Source organism: Epargyreus clarus, unplaced genomic scaffold (assembly GCF_041222505.1).
Source record: "Epargyreus clarus isolate Ecla_fem2 unplaced genomic scaffold, WU_Ecla_fem_2.2 ptg000036l, whole genome shotgun sequence".
NCBI lineage: Eukaryota > Metazoa > Arthropoda > Insecta > Lepidoptera > Hesperiidae > Epargyreus > Epargyreus clarus.
In genome coordinates, this window is record NW_027332241.1 from 6,565,190 (window position 1) to 6,585,715 (window position 20,526).

The 20,526-nt window shown below is 37.2% G+C and overlaps 1 protein-coding gene across 1 annotated transcript in view; it reads left to right on the forward strand.

Annotated features, from left to right (window-relative positions):
* The window catches only part of LOC140757034 (uncharacterized), a 91,789-nt gene that overhangs the window by 56,581 nt on the left and 14,682 nt on the right, over positions 1-20,526 (forward strand). The window contains exons 4-10 of the mRNA XM_073092586.1: positions 4,320-4,450; positions 7,643-7,863; positions 8,454-8,668; positions 9,177-9,910; positions 10,080-10,772; positions 12,834-12,991; positions 13,612-13,898. Coding sequence (XP_072948687.1) covers positions 4,320-4,450; positions 7,643-7,863; positions 8,454-8,668; positions 9,177-9,910; positions 10,080-10,772; positions 12,834-12,991; positions 13,612-13,898 — 2,439 coding nt within the window. The remainder of the gene's footprint in view (positions 1-4,319; positions 4,451-7,642; positions 7,864-8,453; positions 8,669-9,176; positions 9,911-10,079; positions 10,773-12,833; positions 12,992-13,611; positions 13,899-20,526) is intronic.

Consider the following 20,526-nt stretch of genomic DNA (forward strand, 5'->3'; position numbering starts at 1 on the left):
AGAAATACAATATATTCTTCCATAATCATCAACATTTACATTAATACATCTTTATCCACTATTTTATCATATCTCCATTATATAAGACATTGCAAATATCAGCTGACATTTCATAACTCCAAGCAAGACTGAACGTTCTAAAATATAAAATAGAAAAGTATTTAATAAGTGACATAAAGTATTAACAACCAGCAATATAAATGGATCAATGCGATGTGCCTGTGATATTTGGCCGAATGTTACAGGTACATCGCATTTTTCATTAATAAATGCACTTTGTTTATTCATATTTAAAACACTTTGTACACAAATTATTTGTACCATAAATCATAATGGCGTTTTGATTTTGTGCTGTCAAGTCTGTCAGTTGTAATTGTACGTTTAAAAATAACAAACACTCTTTTACGTTATTTTATCAATCCAGAATTCAACATAGCTTATGTTGATAAAACATATTATTTGGATAATATGGTAATATAATTTTGCATTTTATAATGGGAATATAAAATATACTTCACGCAATTTTAAGATTTCTGCACGGATTATAAAAAAATGTGTATTACTGCCATCTGTGTTCAGGTTGACGAATTAAGGTTATCAAATAAAATAATAAGGAATGTAAAATAATACTTTATTCAATTATATCCAATATCCATATTTTTCTATTGACAGTCAACAACTCGGTTGCCTGGAGACTTGATATCCAACAGTCCTCCACCGCTATTTTCACTTACACCACCAGGGGCGCCGGCAGCATTTGGTCAAGGTGACGGCGCACCAGTATGCCATTTTCAGTTCTGACTTCATAATGGAGTCTACCTAATCTTCGGATGACGACTCCGAACTCCCATTTAACTCTTGGGTTGGTGTAACTGCGGACTTGTACCTTATCACCTTGTCCGAACTCCTGCGTTGGCGGTGCATTGTAATGTAATCTGGATAGTGGGGCGGATTTCTTAAATAAGGCATGCATATAGGTTCTTACCTCTCTGCCGAACATTAACTGATAAGGTGATAACTCTTTTGTATTAGGTGTACGTCTCAAGCGTGCCTTGACAGTTAACAGTTTATCAAATAAACTTCCGCTCTTGCTGATATAAAAGAACATTCAGGTATTAGCCGATTATTTTCTTTTTGTACATTCAAAAATTTAAATTTTAGCTTTGTATATATTTCTTCAAATTCGTACCTGTATTTTATTTCCTCTTCTAAATTTTCTTCTTCTGTAAGCCATTCAATTTTTTCTTGAATCGCGTAGAATTTGTTCAAATTTTCTTGTAAAGAATTCAGTCGTATATTTATTTCTTCAATGTCAATTTTTTCTATTCCCGAAATGTAATTTTCGGTTCGTTTCATTAACCCACGTAATGTGGCTCGTATTTCCTTATTGTTTTTTAGTTCATTCGACATCTCGTCGCCAATATCAAATAAAATAATAAGGAATGTAAAATAATACTTTATTCAATTATATCCATATTTTTCTATTGACAGTCAACAACTCGGTTGCCTGGAGACTTGATAGTTGGATATCAAGTCTCCGGGCAACCGAGTTGATGAAAGGTGTTACTTATTTTCGTTACGGAATTTCTCGATTCGGTCGCCGCGCTCAAAGCCCGCGATAAAAGCTATGCAATAGCTTAATAATATATCGTATTTCCGACCGTTGACAATGGTTCAATATTGTTAAAAATATCGATATTCGATATATTGTTATCACTACATCCCTATTGTAAATGCCTTTGGTTATACACAGCTGATCTTATAATTAATTTAGAGGCACACGAAGCATTCCAAACTTAGATTAATTTAGGTAGCAAAATCATCGTGAAATAGGACAAATCTACACTTCGTGTTTCGACTCCATAGGCACCACCGTCACACCTATTTCTGTTAAAACAATGTTCTGCTGGGAGGCCTACCACCATCTTTTAAAAACCATCATATTTCAGGAAAGTTTTATTTCCTCCTTAAAACAGTAAAATATTCCGTCATACACAGTTGAACAAACTTAAACCCTTATTAATATTTCGCTTATCCATTGTATAAAACCAACTGAAATTGTCATATTTTGCTTAAAAAGTTAAATTTCCTGCAAGAAAAGTAAAAGTATGATTAAAATAATATTGTTTTAAGAGATGGTAGTAACCCCCCTGTGTTCTGGTTTCAAGTGTGGTTCAAGTTCAAGGGAGATACTTATACTAGGCTCCAACTTAGTCCTCAAGGGTTTTAACGCATCTGTGTCCAACCTCGGGCATGACTAATCCTATGTGCTCGTCTGCTACTCTTATATTATAAAAAAAAAATGTGAGGTTGATTATAGATGTCCATGGACAGCAGTAGCAACTTATCATTTGTATGTATCTATCTAAAACCTATATCTATCGTATAAAACCTATATTTGTCATATGTTAGGCATGATTATGTTCAGATTTTTATAATATGGCAGTAGCAGACGAGCATTCATTCCACCTGTTGGTAAGTGGCTACTGCCGCCCATGGACATCTGTAATCAACCTCAGATAGGATTATATATTCCTACCTGAGGTCGGCCACAGATGCGCCGCTACCCCTGACTAAGCTGGAACGGAAAAATATATCTCCCTTACCACACCCTTCAAACCGGAACATAGCAGCGCTCAACACTGCTGTTGTAACAGAAATAGGTGTGGCGGTGGTGCCGCCGGAGTCGAACCACAAAGGGTTCTACCACCTTCAAAAGAATAATAAGAACGGTTTAAGCTTATTCTGTTCTTACCTATATCCGTATTGGTAAACTTGACATACTTGGAACAGCTGCGTAGGTTTCCTTAATGTTTTCCTTCGCCGCGATGTTTTACCACGCTTTTATTAGCTTGACCTGTATGTATGTGTGTATGTATGTATGCATGTATGTATGTATGTATGTATGTATGTATGTATGTATGTATGTATGTATGTATGTATGTATGTATGTATGTATGTATGTATGTATGTATGTATGTATGTATGTATGTATGTATGTATGTATGTATGTATGTATGTATGTATGTATGTGTGTGTGTGTGTGTGTGTGTGTGTATGTATGTATGTATGTATGTATGTATGTATGTATGTATGTATGTATGTATGTATGTATGTGTGTGTGTGTGTGTGTGTGTGTGTGTGTGTGTGTGTGTGTGTGTGTGTGTGTGTGTGTGTGTGTGTGTATGTATGTATGTATGTATGTATGTATGTATGTATGTATGTATGTATGTATGTATGTATGTATGTGTGTATGTATGTATGTATGTATGTATGTATGTATGTATGTATGTGTGTATGTATGTATGTATGTATGTATGTATGTATGTATGTATGTATGTATGTGTGTATGTATGTATGTATGTATGTATGTATGTATGTATGTATGTGTGTATGTATGTATGTATGTATGTATGTATGTATGTATGTATGTATGTATGTGTGTATGTATGTATGTATGTATGTATGTATGTATGTATGTATGTGTGTATGTATGTATGTATGTATGTATGTATGTATGTGTGTGTGTGTGTATGTATGTATGTATGTATGTATGTATGTATGTATGTATGTATGTATGTATGTATGTGTGTGTGTGTGTGTGTGTGTGTGTGTGTGTGTGTGTGTGTGTGTGTGTGTGTGTGTGTGTGTGTGTGTGTGTATGTATGTATGTATGTATGTGTGTGTGTGTGTGTGTGTGTGTGTGTGTGTGTGTGTGTGTGTGTGTGTGTGTGTGTGTGTATGTATGTATGTATGTATGTATGTATGTATGTATGTATGTATGTGTGTATGTATGTATGTATGTATGTATGTATGTATGTATGTATGTATGTATGTGTGTATGTATGTATGTATGTATGTATGTATGTAAGTATGTATGTATGTATGAGGTTTTCTAAGGGGAAAAATAAAAATACGTATCATAGGGTCATGTTTAGGTCCCCGTATGTCGTGTTTTGTTTAAGGCACCGTCAACTCACCCTAAGCTCGAGCTAGTCTTACCTCGGATTGGTCTACCAGTTACCCTCTACCTTCCTCTTCTCACGTGGCATCGCTCTTACAGCACGTTGCACCGCGAACAATGAATTTAACATTTGATTATTAATTCCTTATTATTTTAATTCAGTAAGATTTAATTTGTACTTCATTTCACATACACACCCCGGTATAAACACACACATACTCACACATACATACATACAAAACAAACTAATAAAAGCGTGGTAAAACATCCCTTGCAACACTTCACGATGTTTCCCTTCATTGAACCCTTTAGTTCTTCATCTAGTCCAGTTGTTTATACCAAACAATATTTCCAGGTGAAATCCCAGCTGGATGCGCTGCAGCCTTGAAGTGTACGCCAATCGAGTTCTGTACAGCTGAAGGAGTCATCTCCAACACATCTGTGATCCTCAGCCGAGAGCAGGACGCCTACAGAGTGCCGCTAACTGTAAGTGAACTATTACGTTTTCTTCTTTATAATAAGGAATAGCAAAAGAAAGCAGTCCACCTGATGTGGCTACTGCCGCCCATAGACATCTGTAATCAACACCAGATAGGATTAGATTCCTACCTGAGGTCGGCCACAAATGCGCCGCTGTCTAAGGACTAAGCTGGAACGTCTCGTGTAACGTTTACATTACAAGATGGGGTAGAACCCTTTGTGCTTTGACTCCGGAGACACCACCGCCACACCCTATTTCTGAATAGCAGTGTTAAGCGCTTCTGCGTTCTGGTTTGAAGAATGGTAAGGGAGTACTTTTCGCGAGACATTCCAGCTTTGTCCTCAGCATTTGTAGCCGACCTCAGGTAGGAATCTAATCTTATCTGAGGTTGATTATAGATGTCCATGGGTGGCAGTAGCCACTTACCATCAGGTGCATAGTCCGCTACTCCACACTGCTACTTCCTATATTATAAAAAAATGTGTAATTAACTTTCTCTACTATCAAAACAAATAATTATAAAGTTATAGAATTGGACATTTGCAAATGTATAGGGTTTTTAAGTTTGATATAATTTACATAGGAGATTACTTAATAAATAAGTCATGTCTTGGTTTTGAAAAAAATACATTATATTATATTCGTAAGTATGTGAAAAAATATAAATAAACGAAGTTGACATTTAAATCAGCTGTTATGTCGATGCATACTTTTTACTTATTTTCTACTAGCTGTGCCCGGCGGTTCCACCCGCGTTAAAAAGAAGCAGGGGCACAGCTAGTTCTAAAATATAAGTAGCCCAAGTTACTCCTTATTACATCAGCTACCTGCCAATAAAAGTCCCGTCAAAATCGGTCCAGCCATTTCAGAGATTAGCCAGAACAAGCAAACAGACAGACAGACAGACAAAATTTTAAAAAATGTTGTATGTACCGTATGTATATTAAATGTACCGTATGTATATTCATATGCATGTAGTAAAAAGCGGTTATTTCAATATTAAAAACAGACACTCCAATTTTATTTATATGTATAGATAACATGTGAGCAATCTTAATTTTTTTTTAGAAAAAAAACACAAAATAAAAATAAATCTTAATCGTAAATTCTTATAAGTAAATATAAAAATCCATACTAAGAAGAGCAGCCTTTTTCGTAACACAAATTATGAAAGATCATTAGAAACCTTTCAAAATTTTCAATTTACAACGAGTTTAACTTTACTACATATTAAATTGCCAATTGCAAGCGAAGTCAAAAGTCAAATCAAAAATCATTAACAATCTTCATTCAATTTACTTACGACTTTGAGTTATTACGTTACTAGTTTTTACCCGCGGCTTCGTCCGCGTTTAAAAGAAAATAATATAACATACAAACATACATAAAACTGAAAATTCGTACCTTCAACTTTGCTAAGGATCATCACTTGATGAAATGCATAGTTTACGATTCAATCCTTACTAATATCGATTAAAATAATCGATGTTTTGGATCTAAAACATTGATTCTCAGATTAATCGATCTTAGATCGCCATCCCTAGTTCCCGTGGGATTTTCGGGATAAAAACTATCCTATGTCCTTTCTCGGGTCTCAGACTATCTTTGTACAAAATTTCATTAAAATCGGTTCAGTGGTTTAGGCGTGAAGAAGAGACAACCAGACAGACAAACAGACAGACAGATTTACTTTCGGATTTATAATATTAATAAGATAAGATAAGAACTAGTAAGGATTAGTAAGGATTAGTTTTTACCTGCGGCTTCGCTCGCAGTCAGAGGTTTTCTTAACGGAACGGTACTTTTTTCAGAGTAAAGTTACCCTATGTCCTTTTCTGAACTCCTGACAACGTGTGTACAAAATTTCATGACAATCAGTTATGTAGTTAAGACGTGAAAGTGTAACAAACAAACACACATTCCCATTTGTAATATTATTTAGGAATAGCTTTTACTCATGACTTTCTCAGATAGACTTATAACACTATTCCTGTCGCGCGTGTATATGCCTAAACGCGCGTCTTACACACACACATGACATATGCCGCGCCAAACTGTTCGTCCGCTCTGAAGTTACGCGAAGATGTAGTCAGACAGCCAATACGGTCGAACACAACTACAAGCATATACTCTGTACTAACGTAAGGGCACACTATCGCAGCTATGTACCCGCGGGCGAGAGCGGGCAGAGGAAGTTTCCGGGGGCTGCGCTGTCTTCGTACCGCTAATATCTACAATTTGCTGTTGCGACGCGACTCAATTCTATATACAGACCAGATAAGCAGTTTGGCGCGGACTATAAGTCGCTGCAGTCTGCAGTGCGTGTGACACGATAGGAAGCAAGTGACATGAGTGCGATTGGGACGCATGTGTGAGCTTTACACGCGCGACAGGAAGCGTCTCATAACATTATACAATATTTCAACCCCTGTTACGCTATTGGGGGAATTTTCAAAATTATTTATTATTTTCTTTTTTATTCCGAAACAAAACCTTATATCTAACATGTTTGCAACTTCAAAAACCCCTTCGGTGGCCTACCCCGGCGGTATTTGGAAGTGACAATGATCATCCACCTGTGGCTTAGAGAAATCTAAGCACAGCGTCACTCTTCGATTCTACCCAGGAAGAGAATATTAAATTCGTCTTATACTTTTAGGTATTTACGACTTGACGCGGTCATATACAGCTTTGGTCTTCTTAGGGCCGTTGCTTGACAAGTTCACGTAAAACCGATTTCTGGCGTGGCGACTCATGCCGTGGCGTCGCCACGCTATACGATGGTATATATATACAGTCTATAAGCAGTAGTGTGTACGGTGTGGCGACGCGTCGCCATGCGCAATCGACTGTGCGATTCTCTCCCACTCGATCTGGCGTTAAGCCATCTTTCTCGCTACACTGAGCTCGAATACCTATAGTGTAATTTTTGTATTTAATGAAAATAAATGTTTATTCAATAAATAGTCATCGTTATCTGGAAAAAAATCGTAATATTTTATTTTATCATTATGACATATTTAGTTCCTATCACAATATGTTATTTTCTGCATATTACTTTTACAAAATAATGTCGATGTTTCACATCTGTCAGGCGTCCCGTGACGGCTCACATTGTTTTTATTCTAGTGGCTAGCTACGGGGCATTTGCCTGGACTACACCAATACGAAATCGTTGACATAATTTCTTCCCTCAGGACTGCAGAGACATCGCCACAGGCCGCATCGGCAAGTGCTGCAGAGACCCGCTCTACACGGACCCCTGGCCAACCAACCAGCTCGGTAAATGGGTTCCCGGCGTCTTCGGTGGTAACGACGGCAAGTACGTCCCTGACAGCCGCGGCAGCTCCAACAACATCAGACCTGGAGTCACCGTCAGGCCTCCAGTCACTGGCTCCGTCAGGCTGGATAACTTCAGGTAAATACAATCGAATTCTCTGAGAAAAAAAGATAGAAAATATATATTTTTTATTATATAGGAGTCAGGACAGATTAATTTAAGGTTTTAGCAATTATAAAGAATGGATGACAATACATGACGTTATTTTCCAAATTCATTAAGTATTTTAAAGGTGATAGGGCTCTCTGAGGTTCCACTCCGGAGACACCACCACCATACATATGTTTGCCTATAAACAGCAGTGTTAAGCGCAGCTGTTCTTTGGTTTGAAGTATGATAAGGGGATAACTTTTCCGAGGCATTCCAATTAAGTTCTCAGAGATAGCAGCACATCAGTGACCGACCTCAGGCAGGAACCTAATTGGGTCCAGAGTTAATTACAGATGTTCATGGGCGGCAGTGGCCACTTACCATCAGATGGACTGCATACTTGCTACTCCTGTATTATAAAAAAAAATCTAAGGTTGATCACAACATTGCCATCCATAGGAACTAAGTAATGCCTTATTGGTCTCTTTTACCACACCCTTCAACCAAAAACACAGCAGCTCTCAAAACTCCACAATTTTCAATTTCTGAATTAGGAGAGAAACATTTTTTTTTTACAGAACAAACCCCACCCCAACCGTTACCCCTAAACCCACCTTCCCATACGGCCCCAACCAAGTAACCCCAGGGTACCCCGTCACCGTCGCTCCAGGGGTCAAGCAACCTGTCCGTGGTCAGGGACAATATGGCATTGGAGGTCAGGGACAATATGGAATCGGTGGTCAGGGACAATATGGAATCGGCAGTCAAGGACAAATTGGAGTAGGTGGTCAAGGTAATGGAATTTGATTTAATTATGCTTTATTTAGTATAGTCCGCGTAAAACTGCTAGTCCGCTCTGAATATAGAAATGAATCGCGTCGCCATAGCAAATTGTATGACTACACCTGCTCGCAACAATTTTAGAGCGGACTAGCAGTTTGGCTCGAACTATACTTCACTTTTTGCAACAATTATTTTTTATAAGTGACAATAAATATTCAGTATAAGTACTTAAAACCACTGACATATATACTTAAAATTTAATTCTTACTTACTAGTAAATTTTTAATACACATTGAATTTGTAGTAAAAAATAAAATTATACTATTTTTGGGACGTTTTTCATCAAACTATTTCAAATGATGGATGACCATTCACTATTTATAAAGATTATCCCCAATTTCTAAACATTTAAGTAGAAGTTAAAAATTAGTACCTATTTTTTATCAATAGTCAATTTTAATGAAATAAGATATAAGTTTATTTCAAAATTTGAATCTTTTTTTTAAAACATTATACAGGTAACCAACTAGCATCTGGCTCAAACTTCAACACAGCGTTCACCCCAGGTCAGCGAGGCCAGGGTGTTTTGGTCAACCAGGGGCAAGGTACCCTCACATCTCAAGGGCAAGGTACTCTTGTCACTCAAGGACAAGGTACATTGACTAGCCAGGGAGCTGGTGTCTTTGGAAGTCGCGGACAAGGTACCCTTGTGAATCAAGGACAAGGCACAATCACTACCCAAGGGCAAGGTGCTTTTGTGAATCGCGGACAAGGAACCCTTGTGAGCCAAGGGCAAGGTACCTTAACGAGCCAGGGAGCGGGTGTTTTTGGAAGCAGAGGTCAAGGGACTCTTGTGAATCAGGGCCAAGGTACTCTTGTCACTCAAGGACAAGGTACATTGACTAGTCAAGGACAAGGCGCGTTTGTAAATCGCGGGCAAGGAACCCTTGTGAACCAAGGGCAAGGTACTTTGACTACCCAAGGACAAGGCGTATTCGGAAGCCGAGGACAAGGAACCCTCGTGAGCCAAGGGCAAGGTACTTTGACTTCCCAAGGACAAGGCGTTTTTGGAAGTAGAGGACAAGGTACCCTTGTGACCCAAGGGCAAGGTACATTAACTAGTCAAGGGCAAGGTACTCTTGTGAACCAAGGGCAAGGTACATTGACTAGTCAAGGACAGGGCGTATTTGGAAGCAGAGGACAAGGTACCCTTGTCACACAGGGCCAAGGACAGTTCGGAGTTAATGGACAGGTTGGTACATTTTTGACCAATTTACACATTTAAAACTTAAATAGAAAATGCCTACTTAAATTTTTACCAAAATTGTCCGAAGGAAAGACTTTTTTCTATATCATGCTAAAATTCTTGCAAATTTGCTATTTTTTTAAACTACCCTAATCATTCTTTTTTTCTTCAATAGGGTCAAATCCAAACTGGAGGAGCAGGTATCGGCGTCATTCAAGGTCAAGGTCAGAGAGGCCAAGGTCAAATCGTTACCACTGGTCAGGGTACCGGCATCAGCCAAGGATTTGGCACCGCCGTCACCCAAGGACAAGGCACCGTTGGCCAAGGAGTGGAGTATGGACAGGGCTCGTTAGTCACGCAAGGACAGGGCTCGTTAGTCAGCCAAGGACAAGGACAAATAGTCAGCCAGGGACAAGGACAGTTAGTCAGCAGAGGCCAAGGGCAAATAGTGACCCAAGGGCAAGGAGCATATGGTACTGCTGGACAAGGACAACTGGTATCCCAAGGGGGTGGTGCGTTAGTTTCACAAGGGGGTGGTGCCTTAGTATCTCAAGGAGGTGGAGCCCTAGTCTCTCAAGGAGGTGGCTTAGTCACCCAAGGAGGCGCTTACAGAGGGCAAGGACAATTTGGACAAGGGAGCGCAGTATCTAACGGATTCGGTTTTGGAGTCACCCAAGGAGAAGGTCAAGCGGTCTTCCAAGGCCAGGGTTCCCTGATCAACCAAGGGTTCGGAGCTGGCATCAAGCAAGGACAAGGTGTGGCTGTCTCCCAAGGCACAGGGTTCGGAGTTGAGAATGAATATGGGGAATCAGTCCAAAGGGTCTTCTTGTCAAGATATGATGGAAGTGGACAATGTGGTCTACTTAACGTGAGTAAATTTTTGACATTTTTGAAAAGTGGTACTCAGTAAAGTTTGATTGGGTATCACTTCATCATCAACCCATTAACATCCCACTGCTGGGCACAGGTCTCCTCTCAGAATGAGAAGGATTAGGCCATAGTCCACCGCGCTGGACAAGTGCATGTTGGTCGACTTTACATACCTTTGTTTTTTTTTATAAATCTGTCAGGTGTGCAGGTTTCCTCATGATGTTTTCCTTTACCGTTTAGCATAATTAATTTCTAATACGCACATAACTTTGAAAAATCAGAGGTGCGTGCCTGGGATTTGAACTTCGGACCCCTCGATCGAGAGGCCGAGTTTCTTGACCACAAGGCTATCATCACTACACTAGAACTAGATGCAGTTCAGCTTTTCGGTGGAAGGGTGTGGACTGACTTACATATGAGGTCTTAGTCCTCAGGAGTGGCAACTGTGATCGGCTTCAAGTAGAACCTGCTCTATATGGAGTTGGTTACAGATGTCCATACGACAGTGCCCACTTAGTAGTGGACTGCAAACTCTTTTGCAACTCCAATCTCATTCAAAAATCATATATATTAGTGACCTACCATCAGTTGGACTGCAAGCTCGTTTACCACTCCAATCTTTAAAAAAACATTTTTAATGTGGTATTACAATGTAGCAATTACACTTGGTCATGCTTAACTGTTGCTATTTTTTTATAATGATAGGGATTTTCTTGTTACTACACGAATTTAGGAATTAAAAGTATATAAAAACACTCTTAAATATATATACAAGGTTATATAAAAAAATCAAGTTAATCCATTCACCACTTTCCGAGTTTTGTTGATACAAACATACAGAAATCAATTTCTATATTTATAAAAAGACTAGCTGACCCGGCAAACGTCGTGTTGCCATATAAATAAAAATGTTAAGAGCGAACAACCCTTATCACTTAGGGGTATGAAAAATAGATAGTAGCCGATTCTCAGACCTACTGAATATGCATATAAAATTTGGTGAAAATCGGTAAAGCCGTTTCGGAGGAGTATGGTAACTAACATTGTGACACGAGAATTTTATATATTAGAATATTGAAATGTTATGAGTAGGTATAAATTCCTTATGAATTCGAAGAACATAAATATGTAATTAAGACACCTAATATTAATTCATAATATTTCTCCATATTTATAATACTTTGAATATTATTTCCATAATTTAATTGAGTCGCAACCGGATTCGAAAATTTAATTATTACAAAATTATAATATTTTCGTAAGAATTTTGAAATTGATATCGTATTGGTTTTAATTTGAATCAATAGGTAAATTTATTTATTTAATATACTAAAGATAGGTTTGATAGCATAGAAGTAGACGAGATTGACGTGCACCTGATGTAAGTGCCTACTTCTCTTATCTACACTAATATTATGAAGAGGAAAACTTTGTTTCTTTCTTTGGTTGTAATGAATAGGCTCAAAAACTACTGGATCGATTTTAAAAATTCTTTTTCCATTGGTAAGCTACATTATCCACGAGTAACATAGGCTATATTTTATATGAAATATATTTGATAAATAGATTTTGAGGCGGTACAAAGTTTGCGGGGTCAGCTAGTATTTTATATACATAAAGTTTTACACCGAAGGGACAAGAAACCCTTTATTTAGTTTCCTAATAATTATAAAAAGCTTGAAACTTGCCCGTTCAATCGGAAGGTTCGAAGTTCGGATCTCGGGCATGATTTTCTAAGTTATATGTGTAATACAAATTAATTGTTACTTGTTTAAATGGTGAACGAAAACATCAAATGCTAAGTGCGAATTGGTAGACTTCACATACCTTTGAAAACTTTTTTTAAAGATTTCTTAGGTATGATTTTCCTCACAATGTTTTCCTCCATCGTTTAAGCAAGTGATAATTAACTTGTAATACGTACATAACTTTGAGAAATTAAAGGGGCCTGGGATTTGAACCTCGGACCCCTCGATCAAGAGGCCGAGTTTCTTAACCATTAGGCTACCACTGCTTTTTATGGCAAGTTAAACCAAAACTAACCCTCAACCCCCCACAGGGCCAGAAACCCTACGGCAACCGAAACGACAACGAAGTCGACTTCGCGGAGATCCCCTGGCAAGCGATGGTGCTGCTGCAGACGAACAGGAGTCTGTTGTGCGGCGGTGTGATCACCAGGCCTGATGTCGTCATCACCTCCGCTGCCTGTGTTGATGGGTAAGTTTGAAAAACATTTTTATACCTGATCTGTCTTGCATCTTCTTCATGTCTGACCGTGATGAGGTACTATCTTACTCTTTAGTAGCAACCTATCTATGATCATCTTCAGTTAGAACCTGTTCTATATAGAGTTGGTTACAGATGTCCCTGTAAGCTTATTTGCTACTAGAATCGTATAAAAAGTTATGAATAAGTTGGGTATATATATCTAAAAAGAATTTGGTAAATGTTGTAAAATGTGACGATCATAGGTGCTTCCATATCACACATATTTCTGCACCTAACAGTACCTCTGGTCAGTTCTGGTTCGAAGATTTTAATAAGGCGGATACGTACATGTGGCATTCCAGCCTATTCCTCATAATAACATTATTAAATGCGTCTTTTTCACTGTATTCCAACTAAATCTTCAGAGGTAGTGACGGATCTCTGATCATCCTGAGATATCCAATCTTTAAAAATTCAGAATTACCATCAGATAGGAATGAGTTACCATCTTGTTTGCTCCCTGCAAGGGATGTATGACCATCCTCAGAAATTAAATCTTTATACCTTCAGAATTACCATCAGATAGTAGCAACCTCATAGCAATTTCCTCATCCCCGTTTTATTTCCAGTCTCGAAGCGAAGAACGTCCTGATCAAAGGCGGAGAATGGAAGCTCGGAATCGACGAAGAACCTCTACCATTCCAAATTGTACAAGTGAAGACAATTCTCCGTCATCCGTTCTACAAGAGTGGTTCTCTTCTCTACGACGCTGCTATCCTCGTTCTGACGGAGAATCTGAGATTTGCGAAGAATATCTATCCCATTTGCCTGCCAAGAGCAACTGATACTTTGGACGCGTTCTACAACGGAGCTGGAGAATGTATCGTGACTGGATGGGGAAAGCAAGTACTGCAAGGTAAGTCCAGATTTGATTCTAAGTTTCTTTACAGAATTCTTCTTCAATGCCAATGAGTAAATACAGGTTAGGGTGATTTTTTTTTTGGAGAAGAAGCAGCAAAAGAAACTCCATAGCAAATTACTCATAATTGTTTTTGAAAATCCAAAATCGAAATCAAATAGGTCTCTCCCAAAAAATAAGCAAGACCCTTTTTATCTCACTACAGGTCAGCATTGTTTCCTTATGAAGAAGAACGGTGAATAAACTACATAACACATTATTCATAATCTTTTTGAAGATCAAAATCAAATAGCCTAAAAAAGATAACTTCTTTTTTTAAATAGGGTTTTTAAATAGGCAGTTTTAAATAGGTTCTAGTACTAAAGTTTAAAGATCTAAATTAAATTGACCTCTTATATACCAATACCTTTTATATGTCTCTTGAAATATACCAAGAGAAGGTTTGAATAGTTCAGACCTCTTCTCCTTAGTATAGAGAAAAAAAAATCTTCATATAAGAAACTTTTTGTTTTTTGGCCTTTTCTTTGGACACGCCCTTTTTTTACTAATAATAATAATAGAATGTTAATCTTAATATCAAAATTCGATGGAGTGATTATTAATAACGTAAGAAGCAATCGTCAAATCCATCTTTGGTTGGCCAGAAGAGATTGATCTTAAATCAATGTCTCGCTGCTTTTAGAAGGAATATATTTTCAGTCTTTTTGTTATAATATAGTAGTAGCAGACGAGAATATAGTCCACCTGGTGGTAAGTGGCTTCCACCGCCCATATAATCACCCCAGATACATTCCTACCTGAGGTCGGCCACAGATGCGTCGCTACCTCTGAGGACTAAGTAACGCCTCGGAAAAGTACGTCTCCCTTACCACACTTCAAACCAGAACACAGCAGCGCTTAACACTGCTGTTATGAGACTTTGCGTTCCTTTGGAGATCCCGGTGTCCTCTACGCAGCGGAGGACGGCCACGGGGTTTTAGTGCGGTAAGAGTCCACATAACACCGTGTCGCTCCCACATCGGGTACCTTTTGAAGGTCCCTCGTAAAAAAAATGGTTCTATCTTCAAGTTTTAAATCAATTTGCTCTGTTAAAACCAGTTTTGTTCAAACATCTCTAAAATGTCTGTAGATAATAATATTATGTAAATGTAATGGTCTTGTTTGAACGTCACGTAATATGATGTCATGTGCTGTATTGACCTGAATTTGATTATAGTTTGATTTTGGCCTCTGTCTGAATTCCGAAGCTTGGCTTAGACACTGATTTTAGGGTTCCGTAGACTAAGGGTAAGAACGGGGTTCCGTACCGGTCTTCCAGTTTGAATTTTAGATACTTTGACTTTTAGAGTTCCGTACTCAAAGGTCCAATGACGGGTTCCGTACTGAAAGGCCAATTTGAATTTTAGACACTGAAATATATATAACTCAAAAGTGACTTACTGACATAGTGATCTATCAACGCACAGCCCAAACCACTGGACGGATCGGGCTGACATTTGGCATGCAGGTAGATGTTATGACGTGGGCATCCGCTAAGAAAGGATTTTGATCAATTCTACCCCCAAGGGGATAAAATAGGATAGGATGAAAGTTTCTATAAATCGTCTTGGTTAATAATATTACTTCGTAACGCGAGCGAAGCCGCGGGCAAAAGCTCATTTTACATATTATGCAAAAATTTCAAATGTTATCAATTACTCTGACAGACGGACAGTCAACGGAGGCTTAGTAATAGGTTTGCGTTTTTCTTTTTGAGCACTAAACTTTAAATAAACCGCCAAGTACGAGTCGATTTCGCACATGGAGGCTTCCGTACCACCAAATGTTCATTTTATTTATTTTTATTAATTTTATTATTTTCAACAATACTTAGTTATATGACTCAATAGATGGCGTTGGGGTGATGATGAATGATACGTAAACAACGTATAATAAAATTAAAATAACTATATTAAAATATGTTTTATGGATAAATGGATTGTAAAAATTTCAACCGTCTTCCTAGTATGGTTTAACAATTAGATCGAAAAATGCCGAAATAACCGGTTTATTGTATGGAGACCCCCTTTAATATTCAACTTTATTTTATTACTAGCTGACCCGGCAAACTTTGTACCACCTCAAAATCTATTTATCAAATATATTTCACATAAAATATAGCCTGTGTTACTCGTAGATAATGTAGCTTTCGAATGGTGAAAGAATTTTTAAAAAACTACTGGACCGAGTAGCTTTTGAGCCTATTCATTACAACCAAACAAACAAACGAAGTTTTCTTCTTTATAATATTAGTGTAGATTAGTATTGCACGACTCATGATGCGAAGCATCAGAGAGTGCTTTACGATCGAAAAATTTTTTTCGCTTCATTTTGGCGGCTATTTTTATTATTATAGCCTTGATAGTTCACGGAATCAAGATATTTTGCATACTATTGTCGAGATAATTTAATGGAGATTAATTCCATACTTTTTAAAAATTGATTTACTGCAATAGAATTGGAAAAAAACACCAAAATAGGTCAAAAATTTTTCCTGTCCGTCATGTGTGAAACCTGAAAACACTGTAACTTGTGAAAAAATCCACCATTTGAGTTAATTTTTTTTTTTTTAAATTCTAATCGACGATTGTAGGTCACTGAATGCGAATGATTAATTAATTCAGTGTCGTTTAATTGCAATTAATAAAAAACGAAAACTACAAGACTGTATATCTACTGATATTATGTACATTTATTCCACCAGGGGCGCTTGTGCAGTACCTTCTTCCTACTATAGCTGTTTTTTCGGCAATTAATTTTGAACGACTTAAGTTTTTTTTTTATATTTCATAATTAAATGAGCATTATGAGTCGTGCACTTTTGGATTTTCCAAACTTTTTGTTGTTATGGCGAATTTTGTGTGTCTATCTATTACGGTTCCGGGGGTATAGCCCTGTGACAGACGGACAGACGGACAGACAGCAAAGTAATAGGGTTCCGTTTTTACCCTAAAAAGAATTTCAAAGGTATGTAATGTCTACCATTCCGCATGTGGCCAGTATAGTAGTAAATAAAAACGTGTTTGAAGCAATATTTAACTAACTTCATGCGTAATCAAGATAATTATGTTATGATTTCCGTGTTTTTGGCGTGTCGAAATATTTTGTTTTGGGTAAAGCTGGTATTTATATCAAGGTTGCTTCGCGGTTTACCTGGAGGCCTACCACCACCTTTTAAAAACCATCATAGTTCAGGAATGTTTTATTTCCTCCTTAAAACCATACATTAGTAAAGATACTTCGCCGCCTTCAAATTGAATGAATCTACAAACGGCTTATTAGTAAGTTCTTTTTTTGAATTCTTGACAAATAAAAACATTTTTAGAGAACAATTACGAATAAATTACTAATACTGCGTAATTTACATAATAAATAAATAATTATTTCAAATATTTTAGGGACATTTTAGCACGGAGACGTGGCAAAACTTTTTTACGCAACTATTTCAATTCTCAAAACTGGGTACATTTTCTTGTTAGGAGTGAGTAATCTTTACTAATCTATGCTTAAAACAGTAAAATATTCCGTCATACACAGTTGAACAAACTTAAAACCTTATTAATTGTTCGCTTATCCATTGTATAAAAGCAACTGTTATTGTCATATTTTGCTTAAAAAGTTATATTTCCTGCAAAATAAGTAAAAGTATGATTAAAATAATATTGTGTTAAGAGATGGTAGTAACCCCCCCCCCCCCCCCCCCCGTGGTCTTTTCGTGGTCTACGGAACCTTAATTCTTTTGAATCTAACTCTATTAAATCGAATTTCTACTTTTATTTTATTTTAACGTCAGCTAACTGCAGAAAGTTCCATTAAAATCGGTTCAACCGTTTCGAAGAATAGGCGGAAGAGACAGACAATAATTTTGATAATATTTTTTTTGTTATATGTACTCGTACAATATTAACTTTAATATGCAATTAGAAAAAGCTTCTACATAACAGACACTTCAGAGTTATTTACTTGTACAAATAAGATAAGAATTAATCAGAAGGTGGTAGTACCCTCTGTGGTTCGACTCCGGCACTACCGCCACACCTATTTCTGTTATAACAGCAGTGTAGCGCTGCTGTGTTCTGGTTTGAAGTGTGGTAAGTGAGACATACTTTTCACCATGGAACATTTTTTTATCGTTCCGTGCTTTTCCTAGGCATTCCAACTTAGTCCTCAGCGGTAGCGGCGCTACTGTAGTCAATCTCAGATAGGAAATTAATCCTATCTGGGATTGATTACAGATGTCCATAGCAGTAGCCACTTACCATCATGCATGCTCGTCTGCTACTCCTATATTAGATAACAAATTTTTTTTTTCATATTAAAAAAAAATATTTTTAATTTTTTTTCTACCTCTACATCGAAAATCAAAAAATGAATAATAACATCAGTAAACAACACTGTTTATCACGTTTGTTCGAAAGCGAAAACGGGGTTATGTTAAGGAGGTTACACACTGGCTTGGTCATCGCAATTACATAACTTAACAGAAATAGCGTATAATAGTGTATAACGCAAAAATAGCGTAAAATAGCGTATAACGTGCTAAAAAAACTAGCTAAGTGCAAGTCGAACTCGCATGGAGGGTTCAGTACTACCAAATATTTATTTGTTTTTATTTTTAACTTGCTTCAAAAAGGAGGAGATTTCTTAATTCGACCGTATATATGTTTTTTTTTCTTTTTTAGTACTTGTTATAGAAGTGAGTGCAGTGTGAAAATTTAAACTGCCTATTACGGTTTGATAGATAAAGCGCATAACGCTGAAAAATAGCGGTTTCTTGTATGGCGACCCCATTTATTTTCAAAATTTCTGTATTTTTAGTATTTGTTGTTATATCGGCCACCATCATACATATACTATGAAAATTTCAAGTGTCATCTATTACGGTTCCAGAGATAAAGCCCTGTGACAGACGGACAGACAGCGCAGACTTAGTAATAGGGTTCTAGGTAATATAAAATCAACACCGCATAAAATATTCGATATATTGTGAACATGATATTTGTAACTATGACACACACAAAACACACAAAATAAAATATTTCAAATATTTTGTGACGTAATTCTACCTCGAAAATATTTTTGTAGACTATTTTTGAAGTTATCGATACACGGAAAATGTGTAAAGTCCTTTAAAGAAAGCTCGGACGTTACAACCGCCTTTATGGGTCATTGTCGTTCGTACGGACAGAAAATAAAATATTTTTAAAAAATATTAAATTTAAAAGTATATTTTAAATGATAGTTCGACTCCGGCACCACCACCACACCTATTTCTGTTATAACAGCTGTGCATCGCTGCTGTGTTCTGATTTGACGTGTAAGACAATTAGACGAGGCGTTCCAATTTAGTAGTAGTAGATACATTGTAAAAAAATGTCTATTACGGATCTATAAATCAATCGAAAGAACTTAAAAAAATACCGGTGTCTAGTATGGAGACCTCACAATCCTACCTAATATTATAAATGTGAATGTGATTTTGTTTTACACTACATAACTGATTGTCATGGAATTTTGTACACACGTTGTCAGGGGTTCAGAAAAGGACATAGGGTAGCTTTTATCCCGAATAAACCGTTGCCGAGGTATAGATAAAAACTGATTGTGAGCGAAGCGAATAAAAGTTAATATTTTTAAATATTATTTTTAGTATTAATTTCTTTTTAAATAGATCATAGTATTTCATATTATAAAAATTGTCTATTTATTACGGTTCAAAAGATAGGGTGTGACAGACAAACAGCGGAGGCTTAGTAATAGGGTGCCGTTTTTACCCTTCGTATACCGAACCCTAAAAACACATATAAATGCAAAATAATTTAAAAACTTTCAGATTTTTACAGATACAAGCTAAACGTTATGTCATTTATTTAAATTTAACAAAGCAATCATTTTGATCATCAATTTCGATCTAGAACCTTCGTTTTGTCTGAGATATTCATAGTAAATTTATTCATGTCTGTTTGTATGTAAATCACTACATATGGGGAACTATTAGAATAACCTTGACAAACTATTGTTTTGTGTAGTGTTACCAATTTTACTACATTTTTAGGACTTTCCCATAATTATATATGCGAGCAGTCCACTTGATGGTAAGTGGCTACTGCCATGGACATCTATAATCAACCCCAGATAGGATTAGATATTCCTTCCTACTTGCGATCGGCCACAGATGCGCCGCTACTCCTGAGGACTAAGCTGGAGCGCCTCGGAAAAGTATGTCTCGCTTACCACACCCTTCAAACCAGAATACAGCAGCGTTTAAAACCCGAACCAGAAAACCCTATCGAAGTTTTCTCAAAATCTTGTATACATACATACGAAATGAGACTGTCGGACAATTGCTGTCCGGGCATAATCATTTAGCCCACAGGGAGATCTCCCGTTGTCAAAAAAATAATGACTATTTTTAAAATCTATAACAAAGAGTCCACTGTGGTTCGACTCCGGCGGCACCACCGCCACATCTATTTCTACCTCATAACAGCAGCTGTGTTCTGGTTTGAAGGCAAGGGAGACAGTCTCATCCACGGCATTCCAGCTTCGTCCTCAGGGTTAGCGGCACATCTGTGGCCGACCTCAG